The sequence below is a fragment of the Leopardus geoffroyi genome, chromosome C3 (assembly GCF_018350155.1).
Source record: "Leopardus geoffroyi isolate Oge1 chromosome C3, O.geoffroyi_Oge1_pat1.0, whole genome shotgun sequence".
Lineage (NCBI taxonomy): Eukaryota > Metazoa > Chordata > Mammalia > Carnivora > Felidae > Leopardus > Leopardus geoffroyi.
Genome location: NC_059338.1, coordinates 89,816,374 through 89,839,141, shown reverse-complemented (window position 1 = coordinate 89,839,141; position 22,768 = coordinate 89,816,374). Strand labels below are relative to the sequence as shown.

The 22,768-nt window shown below is 38.2% G+C and overlaps 1 protein-coding gene across 5 annotated transcripts in view; it reads right to left on the bottom strand.

Moving 5' to 3' along the window:
- Nucleotides 1-3,853: 3,853 nt before the first annotated feature.
- Nucleotides 3,854-22,768, bottom strand: part of MRPL13 (mitochondrial ribosomal protein L13) — a 49,241-nt gene continuing 30,326 nt past the window's right edge. For 2 of the 5 annotated variants that reach the window (XR_006706271.1, XR_006706270.1), the window contains exons 6-8: nt 18,865-18,986; nt 5,534-5,681; nt 3,854-4,139 (exon numbers count right to left, since the gene is read on the bottom strand). Coding sequence is in view for 3 of the 5 variants with exons in the window: in XM_045453802.1 (XP_045309758.1) it covers nt 18,265-18,319; nt 18,865-18,986 (177 nt within the window). In the remaining 2 variants the exon portion in view is untranslated. Of the gene's footprint in view, nt 4,140-5,533; nt 5,682-16,492; nt 18,320-18,864; nt 18,987-22,768 lie in introns of those variants that run through there. The other 3 variants (XM_045453804.1, XM_045453803.1, XM_045453802.1) reach the window with 2 other exon arrangements.

The following is a 22,768-nucleotide window of genomic DNA, read 5'->3' as shown; positions in this document are numbered from 1 at the left end:
CGGCATAGCTTCATTACCACAACCCTTGCCTCTGGGTCAGTGCATGGCCCAGTCTGTCCAAATCAAGAGACATTATCAGTCTCACCGAGCACAGTTCTTTGTATTCAATTAGTACATGTAGAATGGTAATTAGGACAGGAACGGAAAGGATTGCATTCTGGGCAATGACGGCTTAAAAGACCGGCTTTAGAACTAGTTTATCTTGACCCACCTACGAGATGCAGATTGGATCCCGGAGAGAGCCCATGCCTGGAGATGAGGGCAGGCTGTGGCAACAGCACCACTGTGCCCCAGTGAGGAGGCCTTCCAGCGAGGTGCTCTCTATGTCAGCTCAGACATGACAAGGGGATGGCACTGGATTTTGTACAGTATTTCCCATGTGGTCACTTCTGCTGGAGCTGGGGGAGACTGTGACTTCTTAGCACCCTGCAAGGGTCAGTCCGACAGGAGGATGTGCCAAACCAGCAATTACAGTGAGTACAGCCATCGGCCCTACGGCATGGCATATGCATTCCTAAACAAATAATCCCTGCCTGGTGGAATTCTGCACTCCCCAAAATAACGGGGCTTTTGGGAAAAAGGGGAGCTGGGGCAGAAAGCTCACACCTTGCACTGTCTTGTGATATAGAAAACAACCACAATTTTAAACATAAGCTCCTGGGGCGCCTAGGTGGCCGAGTCAGTTACGCACCCGACTTTGGCTCAGGTCATAATCTCACAGTTCCTGAGTTCAAGCCCTGCGTAGGGATCTGTGCTGACAGCTCAGAGCCTGGAGGCTGCTTCGGATTGTGTGTCTCCCTCTCTGCCCCTCCCACACTTGTGTTTTTTTTTCCCCCTCTCTCAAAAATAACCATTAAAAAAAAAAAAAACAAAAAACAAGTTCCTAATAGAGAAACATTATAGTAAATATAGAATGTTATTTTGGCAACACATGAAGTTTGTTTAGTGGAGGTGTTTATAGTGAGGAGTGGTAGCTTTTGAAATATAGAAAATAGGGAAGAGGAAGAATACAGTTTTTCAAATGAAATGGGGTACCAGAGGTACACGGCTATGGCTTGTTGTGTTTTTCGTTCCTCTGTATTAGCTTAAGACAGAAACCCAAGTTGTTTTATTTTGTTAGTCTTGCCTTCTCGCAAAGAAGCGGTTCGTGTGGCTCCAAATGAGACGAGGTGACAAGGTGCTCTCCTGCTCCATCAGATTTGGGGTGATCTTCAACCTACAGCAAATGAGTGCTTCTCAGCTTTCAGCTCCCCCGAAAGCAGGGGATTCGTGGGAAGATTAAGCTCCTGCTTCTTTTGTTCTCAGCGTTGGCACCTGTGTTCGTCAGTGTGCTTAAGGCCGCCTGGCTGCTGCAGTATCACACTTTCTCTCGTTTCAGGGCTTTGCCACACTTAGGCTTTTCCTTGTTCCTTTGCTACTTATAATCCAGACACTTGTGTTTTACAGAGAAAATATGTTAGGCAACGCACTTGGGTAAAACCGAGAGAGGAGGTGTTTTGTGTTATTCGACCGCAGGCCATTCTGCTCAGCTGGATGGTGTTTGCCTGGTATTAGCCGTTGGTGCGAAACTGCATATGAACAAATATAATTTTGGTTTTAGTGATTTGATTCCTTATTTATGTGCACTGATTTGCACATAGCTATTACATATGTATCAGCTTCCTTGTCCTTCCCAGAAGATTCTTGAAAGCATTATGGTTTCCTTGTTTTGTAAGAACTCTTCTTTTTTAAAGTTCTCTTTTGTTTCCTCCATTCATCTCACTCATGACTTCAATAGCACCCACGATTCCAGGGGTCCGGCTTGTCTTTCTCCCTAGTAACCTAGGTTACTGGGTCCCTTACAGCGAGGTGTGACTTTTGTTGGACTACTTGTGGTCATGCTCTCGTAGGACATGAACAAGTCAGGCTGTCAAACTCTCGAGCGATGGCCAACGGGCAGGCAGTGCAAAGTCTGACAGATTTTGCTTTGGAAGGCCATTTCCTCAGTGCAAAATCCTCTGCCCTGGTTCTCTGCATGCAAAATGGAGTCGGTGTCCAACAGCAAGGAGGAGCAACCCAGTCCACCAGCTAGCCTTTGTTTACATCTGCATGGTCCTGCAGGGTGAGGCAGCCCCTCCCCCACCGAAGGGGCTCTCCCACAGCAAGTGAGGGTGAGGTTTGCGGGGATTGGTGTCCATATTCTTTTTTTTTTTTTTTTTTGATGGTTAGCATTTATTTTTATTATTTTTTTAAATATATGAAATTTATTGTCAAATTGGTTTCCATACAATACCCAGTGCTCATCCCAAAAGGTGCCCTCCTCAATACCCATCACCCACCCTCCCCTCCCTCCCACCCCCCATCAGCCCTCAGTTTGTTCTCAGTTTTTAAGAGTCTCTTATGCTTTGGCTCTCTCCCATGGTGTCCATATTCTCACTGGGTACTTAATATGATGCTGACTGGGCTCAATGTTACTGTAGAGCATGTTGCTAAGACCTCACCTCTTCAAATTTGCAGTTTTGTTAGAAACAAGGGCTTTCTTCAGTGAGCCCTCTCAACCACGAAATAGGTACCAGGCATTGTTTTAGGTGTTCGGGGTACACCAGAAATTTCCTATTAAAGCTGCTGCCTCAGGAGCCGGAGGCTTATTTCATACTGACTCACGCCTACGTTACCACATCAAAAGTAAGGAGGGAGCTTCTTTTTGGTCCAAAAGCTTAAAATATAGCTGCCACTTCCTTGCAAATGGCAGCTGTTGACCTGTACCAGGTTATGCTTGCTTTCTTACAGAATTTGTGATACACAAACACTCACTTTTTCTCAGTTAGCAGTGGCTAAGTTCATGGGCTTCCGAACCAGACTGCCTGGATTCAGATCTTGATTACCACTCAGCAGTTCCGTGATCTTGGCCAAGTTACTTCACTTATTGCTACTTTGGCAGGTCTGTTTTTAAATGGGGAGGATTACATTATATATATTATAGGGTTGATGGATGAACTAAATGAATTAATTTATATAAAGCTGCTGTGTTTGGCACACTGGCAGATGCTCACTAGCAATACTTCATATTTAATTTTAGTTACTATTTTCCCCTACACATACTTACATCGCAGCTCATGCATAGTTAATACCTGTGCCTCTGACACCCAAGTGCACATATTCGTAAGTTTATCCACAGCATCTTTCCACTCTGCAGTAGACTGCATGCTCTTTGGTGGGGCGAGGAGGTGCTGGGGCAAGACACGTGTGATTTCTGTTTTCCCAACACCCAGCACTGTGCCTGCCAATACACGTTTGCGGAATGACTGGGAAAGGTGCCTGAAACTCACTCCTTGATTGGCTAGGGCAAGAGGAGGAAAACAAAAACAAAGAACTACCACACAAACACCCAAATACAATGGCTCAGCATCTTAATTTCTAAAGAAGAGATTTTGCTAGGGATCTTTATCTCAGCAGTCCAATCTAAGTGCCCAGCACAAAAGTGCAGAGGAGCCAGCAGGAGGAAGCATGGAGACACAGTGCAGGGGTCTGCAAACGGCATCACAGGCAAGTCAGTGAGATTTCCACCGCGTAGACAGGCATCAGTTCATTTTGGTGTCATGGAGACCAAGAAGCTATATGGGAAAGAGGTGATTGCACTTTGTAAATACCTCAGGGCAAACCTTACCCTTCTGAGCTGGAAGGATGAATGTAGATGGGTGGGAGGTTAGATAAAATAATCACTGAGAGGAAAAGTAAAGGTGGGGTTTGTTTTCCCGGTGGCCAGAACAGCGATCTGGAACCTGAGGGAATTTGCACGGACAGGTACTTGTTGGCAATGTTAACTGCAGTGCTATCTAGGTTTGTTTTTTCCATTAAGTAAAAAACTGGAGAGTTAAACAAGTAAGCAATTTTATTCTTTATCATCACTTATAACATTCAAATCGGACTACATAATAATTCCTTAAAATAATGTACTTTATTGCAATTTCCTATTGAAGGGATATCACCCCCTGACCTTTCTCCACAAGCTTTCAGCACCCATGACAAGTCTCTTGTCAAAATGCAGTGGAAGTTTCACTCTGCCTGTAGGTTAGGAGAGACTCATCAGGAAGAAGTTTTAATCACCGCATGGATATTTTCTGCAATTTTCATTTTCCTATAGTCGATAATCTTCAGGTCTGAAAGACAAGAATCAACATTTATTTCGTCAGGAATCATTATATCACTTTCTCCTGCCTGACGAAGGAAGACTATTTTTCAATTTAAAATGAAAGTAATATTCATTGATAAATTACCTACAAATATTAGATTTTTGGTGAAAAACACTAAAGCCAAATCATCACAAAATGACAATCCCCAAGCTCTTTCGAGAATATAAATATAGGCCACCTTATGCCTATGCGTGAATGTATTTAGTACCTTAAAAACTTGAATTTAACATCTCCAATTTTAAATATACTTTCTTAAAGCCCTTTTCAGAGAAAGGATTGCTATGATCTTTAAAATCATATAAGCATATGGATTTACCTAATCAAGGCAATTTTTGAATGAGTAATTTCCCTATTTATATTATTTTATCATGCTAAATTTATTTTCAAATAGACATTGTTTATTTATTTATTGTTTATTTTTATATTACATATAATTTATTGTCAAATTGGTTTCCATACAACACCCAGTGCTCATCCGATATTGTCTTTTTAAAGAGACAGAGAGACAGAGCATGAGCAGGGAAGGAGCGGAGAGAGAGAGGGAGACACAGAATCCGAAGTAGACTCCAGGCTCTAAACTGTCAGCACAGAGCCTGATGTGAGGCTCAAACTCACGAACTGTGAGATCACGACCTGAGCCGAAGTGGGACGCTTAACCAACTGAGCCACCCAGGTGCCCCTACGTTGTCTTTTTTTAAAAACGTTTATTCATTTTTGAGAGAGAGCACCTGTGAGCGGGGGAGAGGCAGAGAGAGAGGGGGGGGGACAGAGGATCTGAAGTGGGCTCTGAGCTGACAGCAGCAACCCCGATGTGGGGCTTGAACTCATAAACTGTGAGATCATGACCTGAGCTGAAGTCAGAGGCGCAACTGACTGAGCCACCCAGGTGTCCCTCAATTTATTTTTCATTATGATACATATACCAAATAAATGTATAAACACCAGACCTTTGATATTTTAACTAAAACTGGTAAAACTGGTCTTTTCGTCATTTATACATTTGTAGGATCAATCATACTTGAAAGTTACTTCCAGCAGTAAATTAAAACAAAAAAACATTTTTTAAGGTAAATGTTAAATCATAAATAGTGGACAAAATGAAGAACAGGAAATTACAAAATGCAAAAAATTTTGAAGTGTCTTTTATCTTTTACATAGATGTATTTGTAGATGTTGAGCTCATATGGAATTTTCAGAAGGAAATTCGTAATCAGTAAACTAAATAGATATTTTTGAAACAGCTGTAAAAATATTCGACAGTTTGAGTTCCTTTAATGAGTAGATGAACTCTGTTTGCCCCTACATAACTTATCTAGTCCCTTTCTACATTTACAGCATGTTTTCTTAAACAGAATACTCACAAGATACCAGATAGCTCAGCTATGAAGACCAATAGTCTAGTGGCTGAGTAAACAAACTGTATTACAATTCAGAGTTATTATTTAGCTCCGAGGAACACAGGCTCTGATCTGGGAAACCAGCCAAATATGCTTCACCATATCAGCTGTTCTGTAACAACAAGAAGAGAAACTGTGGAATTTTGTCACTGTTTTTGAAATCTCTTTCCAAATGTAAAAACTGCATCCAAAGCCTCGGGAAAGACAGTGTGGTCTGATAGCTGAATGTGGCTCCAAAGTGCACCCATGTAATCTCTGGCATATGACTCACTACAATCGAAGCGGTTCCCAGTCAAGAGACAGCAGCACATTTAAAGAAACAACTTATTCTCCTGTCGAGCTGGTTCATATAATTACTAAAGGGTGGTGGTGATGCCATTAGAAAGAACTCTTGAGGGGTCAGTCCCTGGGTGGTTCAGTCGGTTGTACCTCAGACTCTTGATCTAGGCTCAGGTCACGATCCCAGGACGGTGGAATGGAGCCTTGTATTAGGCTCCGCCCTGAGCATGGAGTCTGCTTAAGAATCTTTCTTTCTGCCCCTCTCCCCGCCTTGTGCTCTCTCTCTCTCTCTAAAATAATAACAATAATAATACTAATAATTTAGAAAGAAATTGTTTAATCTAATGTCCTAACAAGAAGTCTCTGCAACTCAATAAAACTAAATGTGCTTAGTCACAGTCTAGTTGTTTCCACACCAAAGGTTAACTTATTAAATAACAGTGAGATGAGAAAAGCATCTTTTAGTGGGCATTAGAAGTAAAATGGGAAATGTGTGTGAAGGGTGTAATCTGTGATGTACGGAATGTAGGTAGTGACCTGAAGGCTACAGGGGGCTAATAAAGCCCAGATTTGTTCCCAGATTTTTTGGTAGAAGTGAGGAGGATAAAGAGGGCTGTAGTCGTAATGAGTGAGAAGAAAGGGCAGGTTCAGGATTTAAGAGACAGTACCATGTTGCTGGGGAGAGGGTGGAAAGGGAGCGGGGAGGGGCTAGGGAGGTGGAGGAGGAAGGCCCTACTAGAAAAGGATGATTCAGGGAGGATTCCTGATTTTCAGCTTGAAGACCTCCGTCAATGGCAACACTGTTGACTTTTTCAGGACAGGGAATACAGGCAGAAGAACAAATTGGAAGGGAAGGATCCTGGTTTCGATTATTTTGAGATCTGGACACGACAGGCAGCCAACAATTGGGACTTGGAATTTAGGAGAAAGAGAAGACATGTCAGAGTCTCTACAACAGGCTCCTTCTTTTCCATCCCACTTCTGCATTATCAAGTAGCCCTGCTTAAAACATCTTCAGTAGTCCTCCACTGCTTTGTCAGAATTCAAACACCTTGGAATTCAATATATAACCCTCCATGACATGGCCTCAGCTAACATTTCTGAGTTATTCTTTGTATACCCCATCCCTTTACATTCTGGTCCCATTACATTACTTGCTATTGCCCAGATAAACACTTTCACACCTCTGGACTTGGGTACTTGAGCTTTTCTCTGCCTGGAAGGCTTGACTAATCCTTCAAAATCCTCCTCAAAAATCACATCACCTGGGAAGCCCTCTATAAACTTCCTTTCTAACTTAGGGGTCCTTTCTCTGAGATTGCCAGAGAATAGCATGCATACTTCTAGTACAGTGTTTTTCAAATTATAATTGCCCTTATTTATATAAATAAGTTTTGTTGTTTATGTAAGATGTACTGAATGCTTATTAGATGCTATGAAGTATACTAACGACTTCACATGCATTATCTCATTTTACTCTCACAACTACATTGTGGGAAAGACACTTTTATCAATCCCATCTTATAGTTGACAATACTGAGGCTCAGGGAGGCCAGGCAACTAGCCCAACAACACAGAGCTAGGAAGTGGATGGTAGGGACCTAGGGCAGACCTTCTGACTCCCAGGGCCTGCTTGCACCATTTCATTCTATATGACTCCTATTAGGCTGTTGGTTCCTTTGAAGGCAGGGTCCCAATATAACTGACCTCATGCTTCCAGCAATTAGCACAGTGCCCAGCATATAGGGGATACCTGTAACATATTTGTTATTACAGTGCAGTGACTACCTTGAAAATGCCACTTTTACAAACTCCTTTCCTTTTTTAATGAAAGTCATCAGGATCTTTTATGGATGGTTAATTTGCTTCCAGGAGGGGAAAACAGTTATCATGGCCAAGGGACCAGATATTTCAGATGCTGGCGTAGCCAGAAACATCAACTCATACTGAGGCACTTAATGATATTACATGGTGTTCAGGGATACCCTCGTGAGGAAAAGTGAGGTTTTTACACTAAATACAGTTTTATTTCTACACACACACACACACACACACACACACACACACACGTACAAAAGCAGGCACACATACAATGCACTTACATTGCTTACTCCCTTCCACTAAAAGAAATCCAAGATAAGAAAGCAGAGGGGAGGACTATTTACCTGAGTGCTTCTCAACCTTCACTGGGCAAACACATCACTTGGGCTCTTGTGAAGATGCAGATTCAGATTCAGTTAATCTGTAGAGGGGCTCAGATTCTGCATTTCCAACAAGCTCCCACGTGATGCAATGCTGGTCCATGGACCACAGGATGACTTAACAAGGCTTCACCTCAGAAAGAGCTACTCATAAGACAGAGGAGATTACTATTTGAAGATGCTGAAGAAGCAAATGAAGCACCTTTAGTAAATTTCTGAAACTATGCTGTGTCTAAGAGAAGGTAACACACTGCTTCCTTAGCTAGAGGTGATTCCATCTGCTATACAGTATCCTTCTTGGCTTTACCATGAGAGGACTTTATTAACAGGAAGTTTTATGCTTTTCTGATACAAGAATAAATAATTTAAGTTATAATAACATGTACTGAGGCTGGATACTGAAATTCCTATGGGATCTATCATCAAAGAAAGATTAAATTGTAGCTCATGTAGTGTTAGTAATTTGAGTTAAATGTCATATTTGGTTCTTTAAGTGTTGCTAATCCATGTATGACAACATTAATATGACTATATTCATCAGAATTAAAATCTTGGATTATGTTGTTTACATACTTACCCTACTTTATGTGTATATCTACCTAATGTCCTTACTAGATTAAATAATTTTTAAAAGCAAGACACCTGGCATCTAGTATGTTGCTTTTGATAGTATGGATGCTTAAATGTTTTGAACTTAAGTGAAATGGCTTAATCCTTGGTAAGAAGGATGATGAGTGAATTTATATTCTGCATCTGTTTGCCTTACTTCTTGGTGACTGTTTCAGTGCAAAAATAAAGTTTTAAAATAAAGTTTGAAAATAAAAAGTAATATTATATAAGGTTAATATTTTTGTAAATAACAGCATTTTACAATAATCTCAGGAAATCTTTGAAGAGACATTACAAATGCTGTTACAGAAAGCTAATCTCTATTAGTTTTTTTTTCCATAGAAATTTACTCCTTGGCAGAAATGTTACATTTTAACAAAATTACCAATCTTTTCTTTATATATGTAATACAAAGTATCCAAAATTAAGTATATCAGAATTACACTAAAGCAGACTCTTAAGAAAAATTTCTATTTAAAAATTGTTTTTTTAATCTTTATTTATTTTTGAGAGAGAGACAGAGTGTGAGCAGGGGAGGAGCAGAGAGAGAGGGAGACACAGAATCTGAAGCAGGCTCTAGGCCCCGAGCTCTCAGCACTGAGCCTGACGCCGGAATTGAACCCATGAACTGTGAGATCATGACCTGAGCCGAAGTCAGACGCTCAACCGACTGAGCCACCTAGGCACCCCTGAAAATTTTCTATTTTAGCTATAGCCATTAAGCAAACTTTAAAGCAAAGGCCAAAATATGAATTTACCATACTTCATAAAATAAAAGTCAATTTCTCTTTCAGGGAAATAAGATTCTGATCATTTGTTCATTCAACAAAGATTACTGAGGGTCAGGTCCAGGCATGGACACTGGGAACACAGCAGTAAGCAAGACAAAGTTCTGTCTTTAGTACATTTTCTTTTTTTTTAATTATAATCTTTAAAAATGTTTATTTTTGAGAGTGAGAGACAAAGTGTGAGGGGGGAGAGGCAGAGAGAGAGAGAGAGAGGGAGACACAGAATCTGAAGCAGGTTCCAGGCTCTGAGCTGTCAGCACAGAGCCTGATGCGGGGCTCAAACTCAATGAATCGCGAGATCATGACCTGAGATGAAGTTAGACGCTTAACGGACTGAGCCACCCAGGCGCTCCTAGACAGTGCATTTTCTTTTTTTTTTTTTTTTTTAAATTTTTTTTTTTTCAACGTTTATTTTTTATTTTTGGGACAGAGAGAGACAGAGCATGAATGGGGGAGGGGCAGAGAGAGGGAGACACAGAATCGGAAACAGGCTCCAGGCTCTGAGCCATCAGCCCAGAGCCCGACGCGGGGCTCGAACTCCCGGACCGCGAGATTGTGACCTGGCTGAAGTCGGACGCTTAACCGACTGCGCCACCCAGGCGCCCCTAGACAGTGCATTTTCTAATAGAAGGAGATGCACCATGGACACACACACACACACACACACACACACACACACACACACACACGTACACTTTGACCTCTGAGGTGAAAGCTCAAAGTTCTAAGCTTTCATATACATGCTTAGGATAATTTGGAGATTGATGAATCTTCAAAGAATTAGCCAACATAAAACTTTCTTTAATTCATTTTCTAAACTGTGCTATATTACACAGCTATTAAATGTTCTATAGCAATAATTCATTTTGCGCTTAATACTTGTCACTAGCAACAAACTGCCTTCAAACACTATTGCTTTAAAAAAAATCACTTTTTTGAATAAAGACGCAGAACTTACAAAAAGGTCTGTATGAGCTATATAGGAAGTATTCTGTGGTGCCTGTGACTGCTCACAAACCTTAAAGTTAAAATCACACCACATCTCACAAAATTATCAATTTTCTATAGCAAATCCTTGATCACTGACATCCTTATGCAAAATGTTGCCAGCCACTCATTAAATGAAACAGGCAAAATACTGCCACTCATTAAAATGAAACAAATACATCTTAGAAATTCAGATTAAAATTCAGGACAAAAAAATGATAGAGACCAACACATTTAAATTAACTTGAAAATGAGGACATTTCTATAAAAGAATTTATCTTTTGACTTTAGAAAAAAATCTTCAGGGAGATTTTAGTTTTCACTGTAAAATGATGGGAAAAATCCATTTGGTCTGTGGATAATGAAACATAAAGCTATAAAACACACAGTTTACATGATAGTTCAGTTAGAGACACTTAGTATTATTTATCCCATTAAGATGATTTATTTTCCAGAAGAAAAAAGCATTTGAATTTCAGTTGTAAATCCATGAAATTGGGTATAACTTAAGTGTAATAAATCTCAAAAAACATTTTATTCCCCCTTAGGTCTTATGTCTTTTCACTCATAAATAATATTTGTCAGTATAATGCTTACTCCAACAAAAAATATTTAAAAGATGAGAATAAAATTTGGACAATGGAGTAATCTTAAGAACAATAAAGGTCAGTTTGAGTTTTATGTCAGTACCATTGTATTGATGAAATTATTTAGAATAAGACATTACAAGAAATCTGGTGACATCACATATTCCTTGAAATACAATCCTCTCAACTAAAGATGTTAGCTGTACAGGACAGGGTGAGGCAGAATAATGGTGCCTCTATACTCACTTTTCTAGGCACTTGTACCATGTACCAAATCCTGATAAGAAAAATTTCAATACTGTTTAAAAAAAAAAAAAAAACAAAAAACTAAAGTAAACTCATAGGATTGTTTAAATTTTTTTTTAAATCAATTTACTGTTTTTTTCAATTAAAATAAATAGGAATTGCTGTTACATTTAATTACCACTTTTAAGTCGTAAGCTTTATTGGCTAGGAATGATTTGACTTGGTTGTTCAAGTAGAGATTATTTTTAATTTTAACAACCAGTCCTAATCTGTTCATATCCAAAAGAACAGCAAAGTTTAGAATGTCTAATTTGAGCAAATTCAGCCCTGGAAATACTGAGGTCTACAGTTAATGCCAATGCTGAGCTGGTTGAAATAACGGGAAAATTGGAATGTAACCCTGCTCCTGAAGTCCAGCTAATAACTTCTGCCTGTGAAGAGCAGCAAATTAAGTTAAATCTTGTAGGAAAATGCCATTATGACTAGACGAGCATAAAATTGTGGAAAATCTTGAAGATGTCTAGATCCCAATTCCTTATGGGTTTTGAAAAGGTAAAATTCCTTCTTTAACGTCTTTATATTAAGCCTCTGATGTGAAGCACATTTTATAAAAAAGACATAGGTAAAAATTTTTTTTTCTGGGTATTCATTTAACTAAAACTGAAAAATCTGTAGATTATTAGGATTTATAGATTTCACATCAGAGAGCATGTACTAAGCTGAAATCACTGCTCTCCTGTAGAGCTACAGACTAGCCAGGATGCTCACCGCGGCCCCTTCCCAGTGCCAATGTGCCCACACCTGTTTTCCTTCTACAGAGCAGGAGGTGCCACCCAGAAAACAGTCTAAACTGAATCCTACTTTCAGCAAAGACAATTAGGGCCAATCACGAGTGTCCTCCTACTTCCCCACTTTTATTCTGGCCATCCTCTCCTTTGCAGGCACACTTCTAACAGCACACTCTAAAGCACACGAACCACCAAGGACATGGGTTTTCATTATAAACATCTCCTTTCAAGATTTATTGAAGCTGTGGGGCGCCTGGGTGGCGCAGTCGGTTAAGCGCCCGACTTCAGCCAGGTCACTATCTCGCGGTCCGTGAGTTCGAGCCCCGCGTCAGGCTCTGGGCTGATGGCTCAGAGCCTGGAGCCTGTTTCCGATTCTGTGTCTCCCTCTCTCTCTGCCCCTCCCCCGTTCATGCTCTGTCTCTCTCTCTGTCCCAAAAATAAATAAACGTTGAAAAAAAAAAAAAAAAATTAAAAAAAAAAAAAAAAAAAGATTTATTGAAGCTGAATTTTCATACTTCATTTGTATACAAAGGTGAGGGTTTTGCTTAAAATAGAGCATTACAGATTTAATGAGTTAGGATAAAATGTCTATTTCTTTTTTGGTATTGTTTCATCACTCACTCTGTGGGTGAAGCAAAACAATTCAAGTTGAAATTTTCCACATACCTTGATTTTCCTAAGAAAAGCTCTCCTACAGAATTTTGTAAAAATGAAAATAAAAAACGTTTAAAGTGATCCAAGTTTTATTTTTATCATACATAATGAAAAGTTTCCATTACAGTGATAGCGTGACAATTTCCATGATTACTGTGGTTTTGTAATGTGTTGGCAAAACTATAATGATTATGGAAATAACTATTGATGCTATTAAAATAAGTTGACCATTTGAAAGCTATAATCCCAGGCCACAGAACTGTGAAGAAAGAACAGTGCTACTGCTGTTTCTTTGACAAATGAATTTAAGTGCATACCCTACAATCACCACTAGTACATGGCAATCATACATCTATTCTGTACCATCAAGAAATAAAATATAACTTCATAACATATTCTAACATAATTTACGTATCCATGAGATAGAAAGTGACTAATATACCAAGTATATCCACTAACTTAAGAAGTGGAGTGTATAGGCAATACTTCTCATATAAGAAAATGACTTCTAGTTATTAAAAATATTCCATTTTCTCATAAAGATCAGTTTATTTCCTCCTTGTCTAAAATTGTTTTAAAAATGACCACACCACTAGCCTAAGAAAATCTGACATAAACTGAAATTAGGCCTGAGAGAACATAACGTTCATGATTTAAAATAATTTAAATGAAATCTCAACAACAGAGCTTTTAATTAAGATTAAAACAAATTTTGCCAATCACCTACTGGGTTCAAAGCTTAGTTTTGACTATTGTTATTATGTGTTGTTCAAAAGCTTTTGCCTCTAATAGAAAAGCTAATAAACTTTCATTTAACCAAAAGCTAGTAACAGTCCCAAGTTTAAAATGTACATTTCTACACCATATGCATATTTTAAGTTTTATTGCTCAGGAAACAACAACCAAAGCAAGCTATTTTTGTCTCTATTTATTTAGGTGCAATCTAAGTACATCTGTTTCAGTGAGGTCTCTGCAGATTCACCATCAGATCTATCTTGAATAAGTTCCAATTACTACATTCCAAAGGAAGACTATATTGTTGGCTTAGCTATTTTGGGTGGAACGAGAGCATATTTTAAGCAGTCTCCTTCTCCAAAAGGAGAAAAAAAAATTCTCATGAAAGCAAACCCACCAGTAATGAGAAATCCCATTTTCAATGGATTGCACTGCATAGTATGTTACATATTTTAATTTTAATTCTAACATATAATATTTAATACTAGAACTTTGTGAAATGGCAAACAACTAAAATCGCAACGTTCATTAAGGTGGTCACTAGCTACATGAGGCTACTGAAATTTAACTTAATTAAATTACATAAAACTAAAAATTCAGTTCCTCAGTCACACTAGCTACAGTGTAAGTACTCAGGAGCCACTATATTATTAGATAGCTCAGATATAGAGTTTTTCATCATCGTGGAAAGTTCTATTAGCTCCAAACTAAAAGATCATCTATTTCTCTGACAAGAAGCATTTTGGATAATCCAAAAATGCCTGTTTTTTCCTGATTATATGCATTCCACGGTAATAAAAACTAGCAGAATAAAGTGTTGAATGATTTATGTTAAACGACTAGTACACCTATATCATGATACAGTCTTTAAAAAAAATTTTTTTTTAATGTTTATTTATTTTTGAGACAGAGAGAGACACAGCCTGAACGGGGGAGGGTCAGAGAGAGAGGGAGACACAGAATCTGAAACAGGCTCCAGGCTCTGAGCCATCAGTCCAGAGCCCGATGTGGGGCTCGAACCCACGGACCGTGAGATCATGACCTGAGCCAAAGTCGAATGCTTAACCGACTGAGCCACTCAGGCGCCCCGATGATATATTCTTAAATTGTAACTGTATACCCACATTATTTTTTTATTTTACTTTATTTGAGAGAGAGAGAGAGAGAGAGAGAGAGCGAGAGCAAGCGTGTACATGAGCAGGGGAGAGAGGCAAAGGCAGAGGGAGAGAGGATCCCAAGCAGGCTCCGTGTTGAGCACGGAGACTGATGTGGGGCTCAATCCCATGAACTGTTGAGATCAACTCCAAGTGCAGAATCTATGTTTGGTCACATACTTGATTACGTAGCATCTTTGGTATTTCTATTTTTAAAAAAAGTACCATACCCCTCTGGGTTAGGAATATAAATTGATTTATGGTGGTGTTTCTATAAGAAAATCTGATATGACACTCTTTTTAAAAAAAAATTTTTTTTAATGTTTACTTATTTTTGAGATAGAGACAGAGCGTGAGCAGAGGTGGGGCAGAGAGAGAGGGAGACACAGAATCCAAAGTAGGTTCCGGGCTCTGAGCTGTTAGCATAGAGCCCAACATGGGGCTCGAACTCATGAACCTGGAGATCATGACCTAAGCCAAAGTCGGATGCTTAACCGACTAAGCCACCAGGTGCTCTCTGATAAGACATTCTTAGACTTACAGAACTTAATACAGCATGGTAACCTACCAAAATACTTTTTCTGGATATAACTTTCCAGAGCATAATACTGGAGAACTATATACAACTTAAGCACCCTTATATAAGATGCTACAAGAGGCAACAAGAGGCACTCCAGCAGAGTGGTTAGAACCATGACCCAGAAGCCAGTCACCTTAGGTTTAAATCCCTAAGCCACCACTTACACTCGTGTGATCTCAGGCAAATTATTTTTCTTTCTATGCCACACATTTTCTTATTTATGAAAAAAAAATGGGGATTAAAAAGTCCAAAGACAAACACACATGAGCACAAAGAAACAGTGGAAGGTAACACACCAAAATGTTAACTACAGTGAGATTATTTACTTCCTTAAGTTTGTATTGCATTCAGTTTTTATTAAATGAACATTTAATACTTTTTAAATGCCCCAAAGTGAAAGTTTTTAATTGAATGCCTGAATTTACTTGCAAGAGTATTTTATTTGTAAATGTTGTCTGTATTATGCAAAGCCTGTATTATGTGAATTCTTAGTAAAGACAAAATTCCAGGGTGTAAATTTAAGCTAATAAGTGTTTTCCATAAATTAGAAATTAATTTCAATTTGTAGCAAATTGCACATCTCTTTAAAATAATTTTAGGGGCCCCTGGATGGCTCAGTCAGTTAAGCATCCAACTTGATTTCAACTCAAGTCACGATCTCATGGTTTGTGGGATTGAGGCCTGCGTCAGGCTCTGTGCTAACATCGTGGAGTCAGCTTGGGATTCTCTCTCTTCCTCTCCCCTGCTTGTGCTCTCTCTCTCTCTTTTATGAAATAAATAACATTAAAAAAAAAAAAGAATTAAAAAAATGTTTACATCTTCCTAGAAAAATATTCCATATATGAGGGTTCAGTTTTGAAGATAAATTTAAGTTCTATGTAGTTTAAGTAGGAAAAGGCCCATTGAGTGTCTTGAATAAATGACCATGTAAGTCTCTAAGAAGCAAGTTAAATTAATTCTGAAAGTATAAAAATTTTCCAAGTATAGAAGTCTCATCTCTCAGATGTCAAAGGGGAAAACTGTAAATATCAAAGCATGTAAAACAAATTGTAGAACCCTTATTTTCACAAACTACTGATTTATCTAAATAAACCACTACATAACCTAGGTTAAAAAAATGAATTTAAATGAAAAGAATTTAAAACGGACTTGAGTTTTGACAAGAAAGCAAACTATTAAATAGGTATTTAAAAAGGTCAAAAGAAGAGAGACAATCACTTAACCTAGTTGTTAGAATCAAATCACGTCCCATAATGTATAGTTTCTGGTCCATGACATTGTCATCGTCAAGCAATGAAAACCAGAATCTAAGGAGTGATGAGAAATGCACTTCTTTATTTTAGAAAGAAATACTTATCATGAGAATGTATCCTGATAACTAGCTGGTAATAGTATCAGGTACCAATAAAATCAATTTTTTCAATTTTTTACATAGTTTGTTAATCATTCATTTGATATCAACTGAAAATTGATTAATTCAGAGGATACAATGAAGAGAAACAAAAGAAATAAAACAAGGTGTTTTCAAAGATAGTAGATTTCATCGATTGTAGCATGAAGAATTAGTATTAAATTGGAGCATTTTATTACCTTCACTTTATATCTTCTAGAGATTCTTTCCTAACTTCATTTATAAAAGCTGATACAAGGGTATTTGATTTCTTCATGTATTCACTAAGTAATTGCTGAGTGCCTACTTAATGTGCCAGATGCTACTATGCTCAGCTAAGGAAGACAACATGCAGTTCCCTCACGGAGTCTAGTTACAGGAAGACAGTCAACAAAAAAAAAAAATCACCCTGATATTTTGTTACATTAGAATAAATGCAGTAAATGAAAAGGAAGTGTACAATGAGACCCTATTAAAGGGGGCTAATCCAGTTTAAGGAGTGTAGGAAGGACTTCTGGAGGAGGTTACATTTAAATGCTTCACTATCTGTATATCCTAGACATGTATCAAAAGGTCTGGCACATAGCATAAACTCGGTAGAAGTTTGTGCACCTGAATTAAATAATTGTTTTAATGCTGTTTCTCCATGTGTCTTAGTGCCTATGATGGTATCTTATACAGAAGAGGTAGCTGAAATATTATTTGTTGAGAAATTAAATTAATGAAGCAGTTTGCTTCTATGGAAAGAAAATAGGTTTTGCAATCAGACACAGTTGGGTTCAAATGCAGGCTATATACAAACCTGATGACCCTTGCCTTACACTTAAAAATAGGAATAATATATCTATGTTATAGGCCTGTGGAGAGAATTAAATTCAATGCACGTAAAATACCTAGCACAGTGTTGGGCAATTGGTGAAGTGTCCAATAAATAGTTACTATAATAAATGTCACTAATAATTACATTATTTTGTTTATCTGCAGATTTAGTAAAGGAGTACCTTGATACAAGTCAGTAAAGTTAAAAAGATTCAAACAGAATATCCTAAAGACTTCTGTGTGGAAAGACTCTGAAGATTATATACATGTAATAACAACAGAGTCCAAGATTAGATTGCTGTGCATACTGACAATCCTGGGAAGGCTTATATTTTCACAAGTATGTGATTTCACCTATATTTCACAAACCTATCTGAGTAAAGAGCCAATAAAGGGATATGAATTTTCAGAGCACAGAGGGTAGTATCTGTGGGAAGATGAGCTGTCTTGTGTAGGTCAAGCAATAAGGATATGTGGTTCTCTTTTAGACCTACTGTATAAATTCTGTAAATGTCCCCAAGACTTCATTATATGAAGTACTATTCTACGCACTGGGGAGGCAATGACGAACAAGACACAGCCCTTGCTCTTGAAGAGCTAAGTGTGGTAATGACAGAGTTACACAGCAGGTAATATGGCAGAAGATGGCTGAGCACATAGTCTGGTCTTGCTGTTTAGGCAAGACTTCTCATTGGTGGTGATATTTGAACTAAGGTCGAAAGAATGAGTTAGGGTTATTGCAGAGGATGAGGCGAGGGGCATGTTGTTTCAGACAAAGTAATAGAACAAAAGCAAGAAAGAATTGAATTGCATGAAAAGGGTGACAATCTTAAACAAGCTGCTATTATTAGACTAGTAAAGTGGGAAGAACGTAAGCTTCAGAGACAGAGAGGAGCCAGGTCACGGACAGCCTGGAAGGCCAGATAAGGAAACCTGGAAACAATCAGATGGGAAATAGTATGTCAAAACTCAGCAGCTTTCCGGACCATAGAGAGAGGAAATTGTGTAGAGGATACCAAAAAGTGTTTTATTATTTTGTTTTTCTATTTGGATCAAGGCTATTAATTATCCAGAATTAACGACTTTGCATTAGATGATATTCTCAGGTTAGTGAAGCAATCTGGAAAATGAAGAATCACTTTGTTTTAAGAAATGACAATTCATTTATCATTCCAAGAGACTACAGTTGATCCAAGTAATGCCATCCCAAACAAAGTATCTAGCAATTATAGGCACCTATGAACACCCCTACAAGTACTGAGCAAGGTTTAAAGACTTCGAGACTTTTGGTTCTAACATCTACATGTAGAGTTTATTTGCTGTAGAAGATGCAAAGAGTATCCGAGGGAGTAAAAAATAAAAGTTTACTCTTCCCACCCTCAAGGATCTTGTCATTTGGTTAAGGAAAGAGGGGATACTAAACTCAGCTTAAAAAAATAGAGAAACAGAAACAAAGACAGGAAAGAGAGAAGACTTACGGAGACCACACTCTTGGGAAAGCCTCGATTTCTTCCCTTGTGTACTCATCGAGGCGTCGGGGCACTTTCCGTGGCTGAGGAAGCTCCTCGACTAAATTCTCACGAATATCTTCTGGTATATCCTAGGTTAAATACAATTTAGGTTTACGTTTCTTAAAATATACCCCTTACTAACAAATTAGTAATACTTAGGAAGTATTAAAAAACAAACAAAAAAATATTTACAATGAAGAAAACAGTATCATCTTTATTTATTTATTTATTTTTTTCAACGTTTATTTATTTTTGGGACAGAGAGAGACAGAGCATGAACGGGGGAGGTGCAGAGAGAGAGGGAGACACAGAATCGGAAACAGGCTCCAGGCTCCGAGCCATCAGCCCAGAGCCCGACGCGGGGCTCGAACTCACGGACCGCGAGATCGTGACCTGGCTGAAGTCGGACGCTTAACCGACTGCGCCACCCAGGCGCCCCAACAGTATCATCTTTAAAACACCATGAAAATCCCCGAGAAGTACATTAATGATAAAAGTAATCTCATTATAATAATGTACCTTATATTTTAATCTTGACAAACCTATTTCTCATGACAAATTAGACATCTTCAGTTTTAAGGACTATCAAGTCACTAAGTCCTATCTATTTCTTTTAAACCATTTCATTTATTTCCCTCCTTTCAACTGAAAAAAGGTACTGCCTTGGCTGATTCTCACAATTTTTCACCTGATGAGTGAATGCACTGGGTCTGTGGCTTCCAGTGCCACAACCTTTCAGTTCACACTCCATGTTGTTGACAGAAAAAAACTTTGGAAAATGAAAGTCTGCTGGATCTTTGAGTCATTTAGCTAAAAAACACTTACTGAACTCCTTCTATGAACCAGAAATTGTGCTAGGTGCTCAGAATATAAAAGAAAATAAAAAGATGGGCGCCTGGGTGGTTCAGTCAGTTAAGTGTCCCAACTTTCAGCTCAGGTCATGATCTTATGGTTCGTGAGTTCGAGCCCTGTGTCGGGCTCTGTGCTGACAGCTCAGAGCCTGGAGCCTGCTTTGGATTCTGTGTTTCCCTCTCTGCCCCTCCCCCACTCGCACTCTGTCTCTCTCTTTCTCTCAAAAATAAGTAAAACATTAAAAAAAAAAATTTAAAAACAAAATAAAAAGATGATGGCCTCCAAAGGCTTACAATTTCAAAAGGTTATTCCTAAAACCCATGTCCTCACTCCAAGGCCACTTCTGATACTTCAGCCCTTCACACACACCCATCCATGGCTTCGAAGTTGTATTTTGAAAGAAAAACAGAAATTGAACAAAATAAAGGAAATGATAAAATAAAGAGCATGAGTAACCAAAAGAACTTACATTTATATTGTGCTCATGATACAGAAATAGGGAAAGGGAATTGTCTTGTGAGTGTGGATGGCTAGGTTAATTTTGGAGACTCTACTTAAATAATGGTTGGATATCAATATGAAAATTGTCCTATGAGTATTTCTTCAGGGATAGTAAATATATTTTCCTTTTTCCATAATAGCATGTTCCTAAACATTTCTTTTTAAATTTTTTTTAACGTTTATTTATTTTTGAGACAGAGAGAGACAGAGCATGAACGGGGGAGGGTCAGAGAGAGGGAGACACAGAATCTGAAACAGGCTCCAGGCTCTGAGCTGTCAGCACAGAGCCTGACGCAGGGCTTGAACTCACGGACCGCAAGATCATGGCCTGAGCCAAAGTCGGCCGCTTAACCGACTGAGCCACCCAGGCTCCCCGAAAACATTTCTTAAAAAAAGATTACTATAAAGTATAATTCTCTGCAAAGAGCGTATCATAATTGGGAATCAAATGTGGGCAAGGACACGGCATCAAAATAGTTACTGTTTTCTATTCAATGTCTTAAGAATCAAAATACAATTTTGAAACAGCTTCAAAGAATCACAGAGCTCTATGGCATTATAAACTTGTTCTAAAACCTAGTATGGCATAATTTTTATAATATTAAAAAAAACTTAAGTTGGCTTTTTAAAGTTATGGTTTGTATAGGGTAAGTCACTATCAATGTACACAAAATACAACAAATACTACTGACAATGTGTTTCTTCATTGAGAAGCATTGTAAAAATATTTAACATCCCTTCCCCAGTGTATTCAAATCCGTAAGTTTAATTACATGGCACTGGTAAGCAGAGGATGCCTGGACATATTACATTGCTCTAATTTTTCACTTCCTGAAAAAGTCTACTTGCCAGTTTGATATTTATAAAAATTTATGAGTATTTCACACTCCATTAAAAAAATCCCTATATTATTTGCAAAGACAATTTCAAAAGTTGCCAAGTGCTTACACAGCAGAGGGTGTGGAACATAGTGGGTTAGTAAATGTTTGGTGAATTGAAGAGAATTTTGACTAAAACGAACTTACAAACTTTCCCCATTATTTGAACAATTTACTGAAAGAATACACTGAAACAGTGCAAAACGAGGAGTGAAAGTTGTTGATCAGGAATTACACACGAAATCTGGAAGAGAGGAAAGTCCCTCCTTTAATCCGTACACACAGAAGGTAACCCAGCCATGATGACTGATGTGTTCAAGATTTAAGAGTTCTCTACACAGACTGAAAGATTAATCTAAATGAGGAATAAGGAAACGAATCAGTGGATTAAACAGGGGGCAAGGTGATACTATTTGCCTTATTACTTTTTTCAGTTTTTAAAGAAATTTCACATCTATAGAAAAGTTGTGAGAATACAGTGAACACTTCTCTAACCTGCACCTAAATTCACCAATTGTCAAAATAGGACATGTTTGCTTTCCTCCTTTTCACTATATACAAACACACATACACAACTTTTCTTTTTGGCTGAACCATTTGAGAGCAATCTGCAAATATTTCACCCCTAAATATTTCATTATCTATTTCCTAAATTTAAGGATTGTCTCCTATATCACATTACAAATTCATGTTTAGGAAAATTAACATTGATGAAATATTTTCTACCTGATAATACAAGTGTGTATCCAAACCTCCCAAACTGATCAAATATTGTTTTATATATCTTTTTTTTCAGTGTAAAATCCAGTCAAGGGTCACATGCTATACTTATTTATGCTGTTACTATGTTGTTGAACACACATAATAAATTCTTCAGCCTAGTCTCTTTTAATACAAAGACTATCCCTGCTTTTTCTTTCACGAAATTAATACTTTTGAAGAGTTCAGGCCAATTATGTTGTAGAATGTCCTTTTATTTGGATTTGTAGGATTGTTTCCTCATGATTAGACTTAGGTTAAACATTTTTGGCAGAACGCTAAATAGTCTGTGTTGGGTCTTCAGTGCTTCATTCAAAGCAGGAAGTACATGATGTTGGTCTGTTCCATATTAATGTTAATGTTTGATCTCTTGGTTATGGTTGGTGTCCACCAGGTATCTTTAACATAAAAAAGTATCTTTCTCCTTTCAAACAGTAAGTACTTTATGGCCTGATGTTTTGACATTGTGTGAATATCTTGTTGTACAATAATCTTTTACCCAGTGACTACAGAATATGCTGATAATGGTAGCTTTTCTAATTTGGCATTATTTCTACATTTTTTAGGTGACATTCTTCTCTAAAGAAAAGCTTTTTCTTCTCCAGAAAGGAAAAGGGAAATTATAACAATTAAAAATGATTTTTGGACTATCACCATGGGCTCATAGATTTTTTTCTTTCTTTTTTTCTTTTTTAATGCCTATTTATTTTTGAAGGAGAGAGAGGTAGAACATGAGTGGGGGAAGTGCAGAGAGAGAGGGAGACACAGAATCCGAAGCAGGCTCCAGGCTCTGAGCTGTCAGCACAGAGCCCAACGTGGGGCTCGAACCCACGAACCGTGAGATCATGACCCGAGCTGAAGTCGGACACCCAACCGACTGA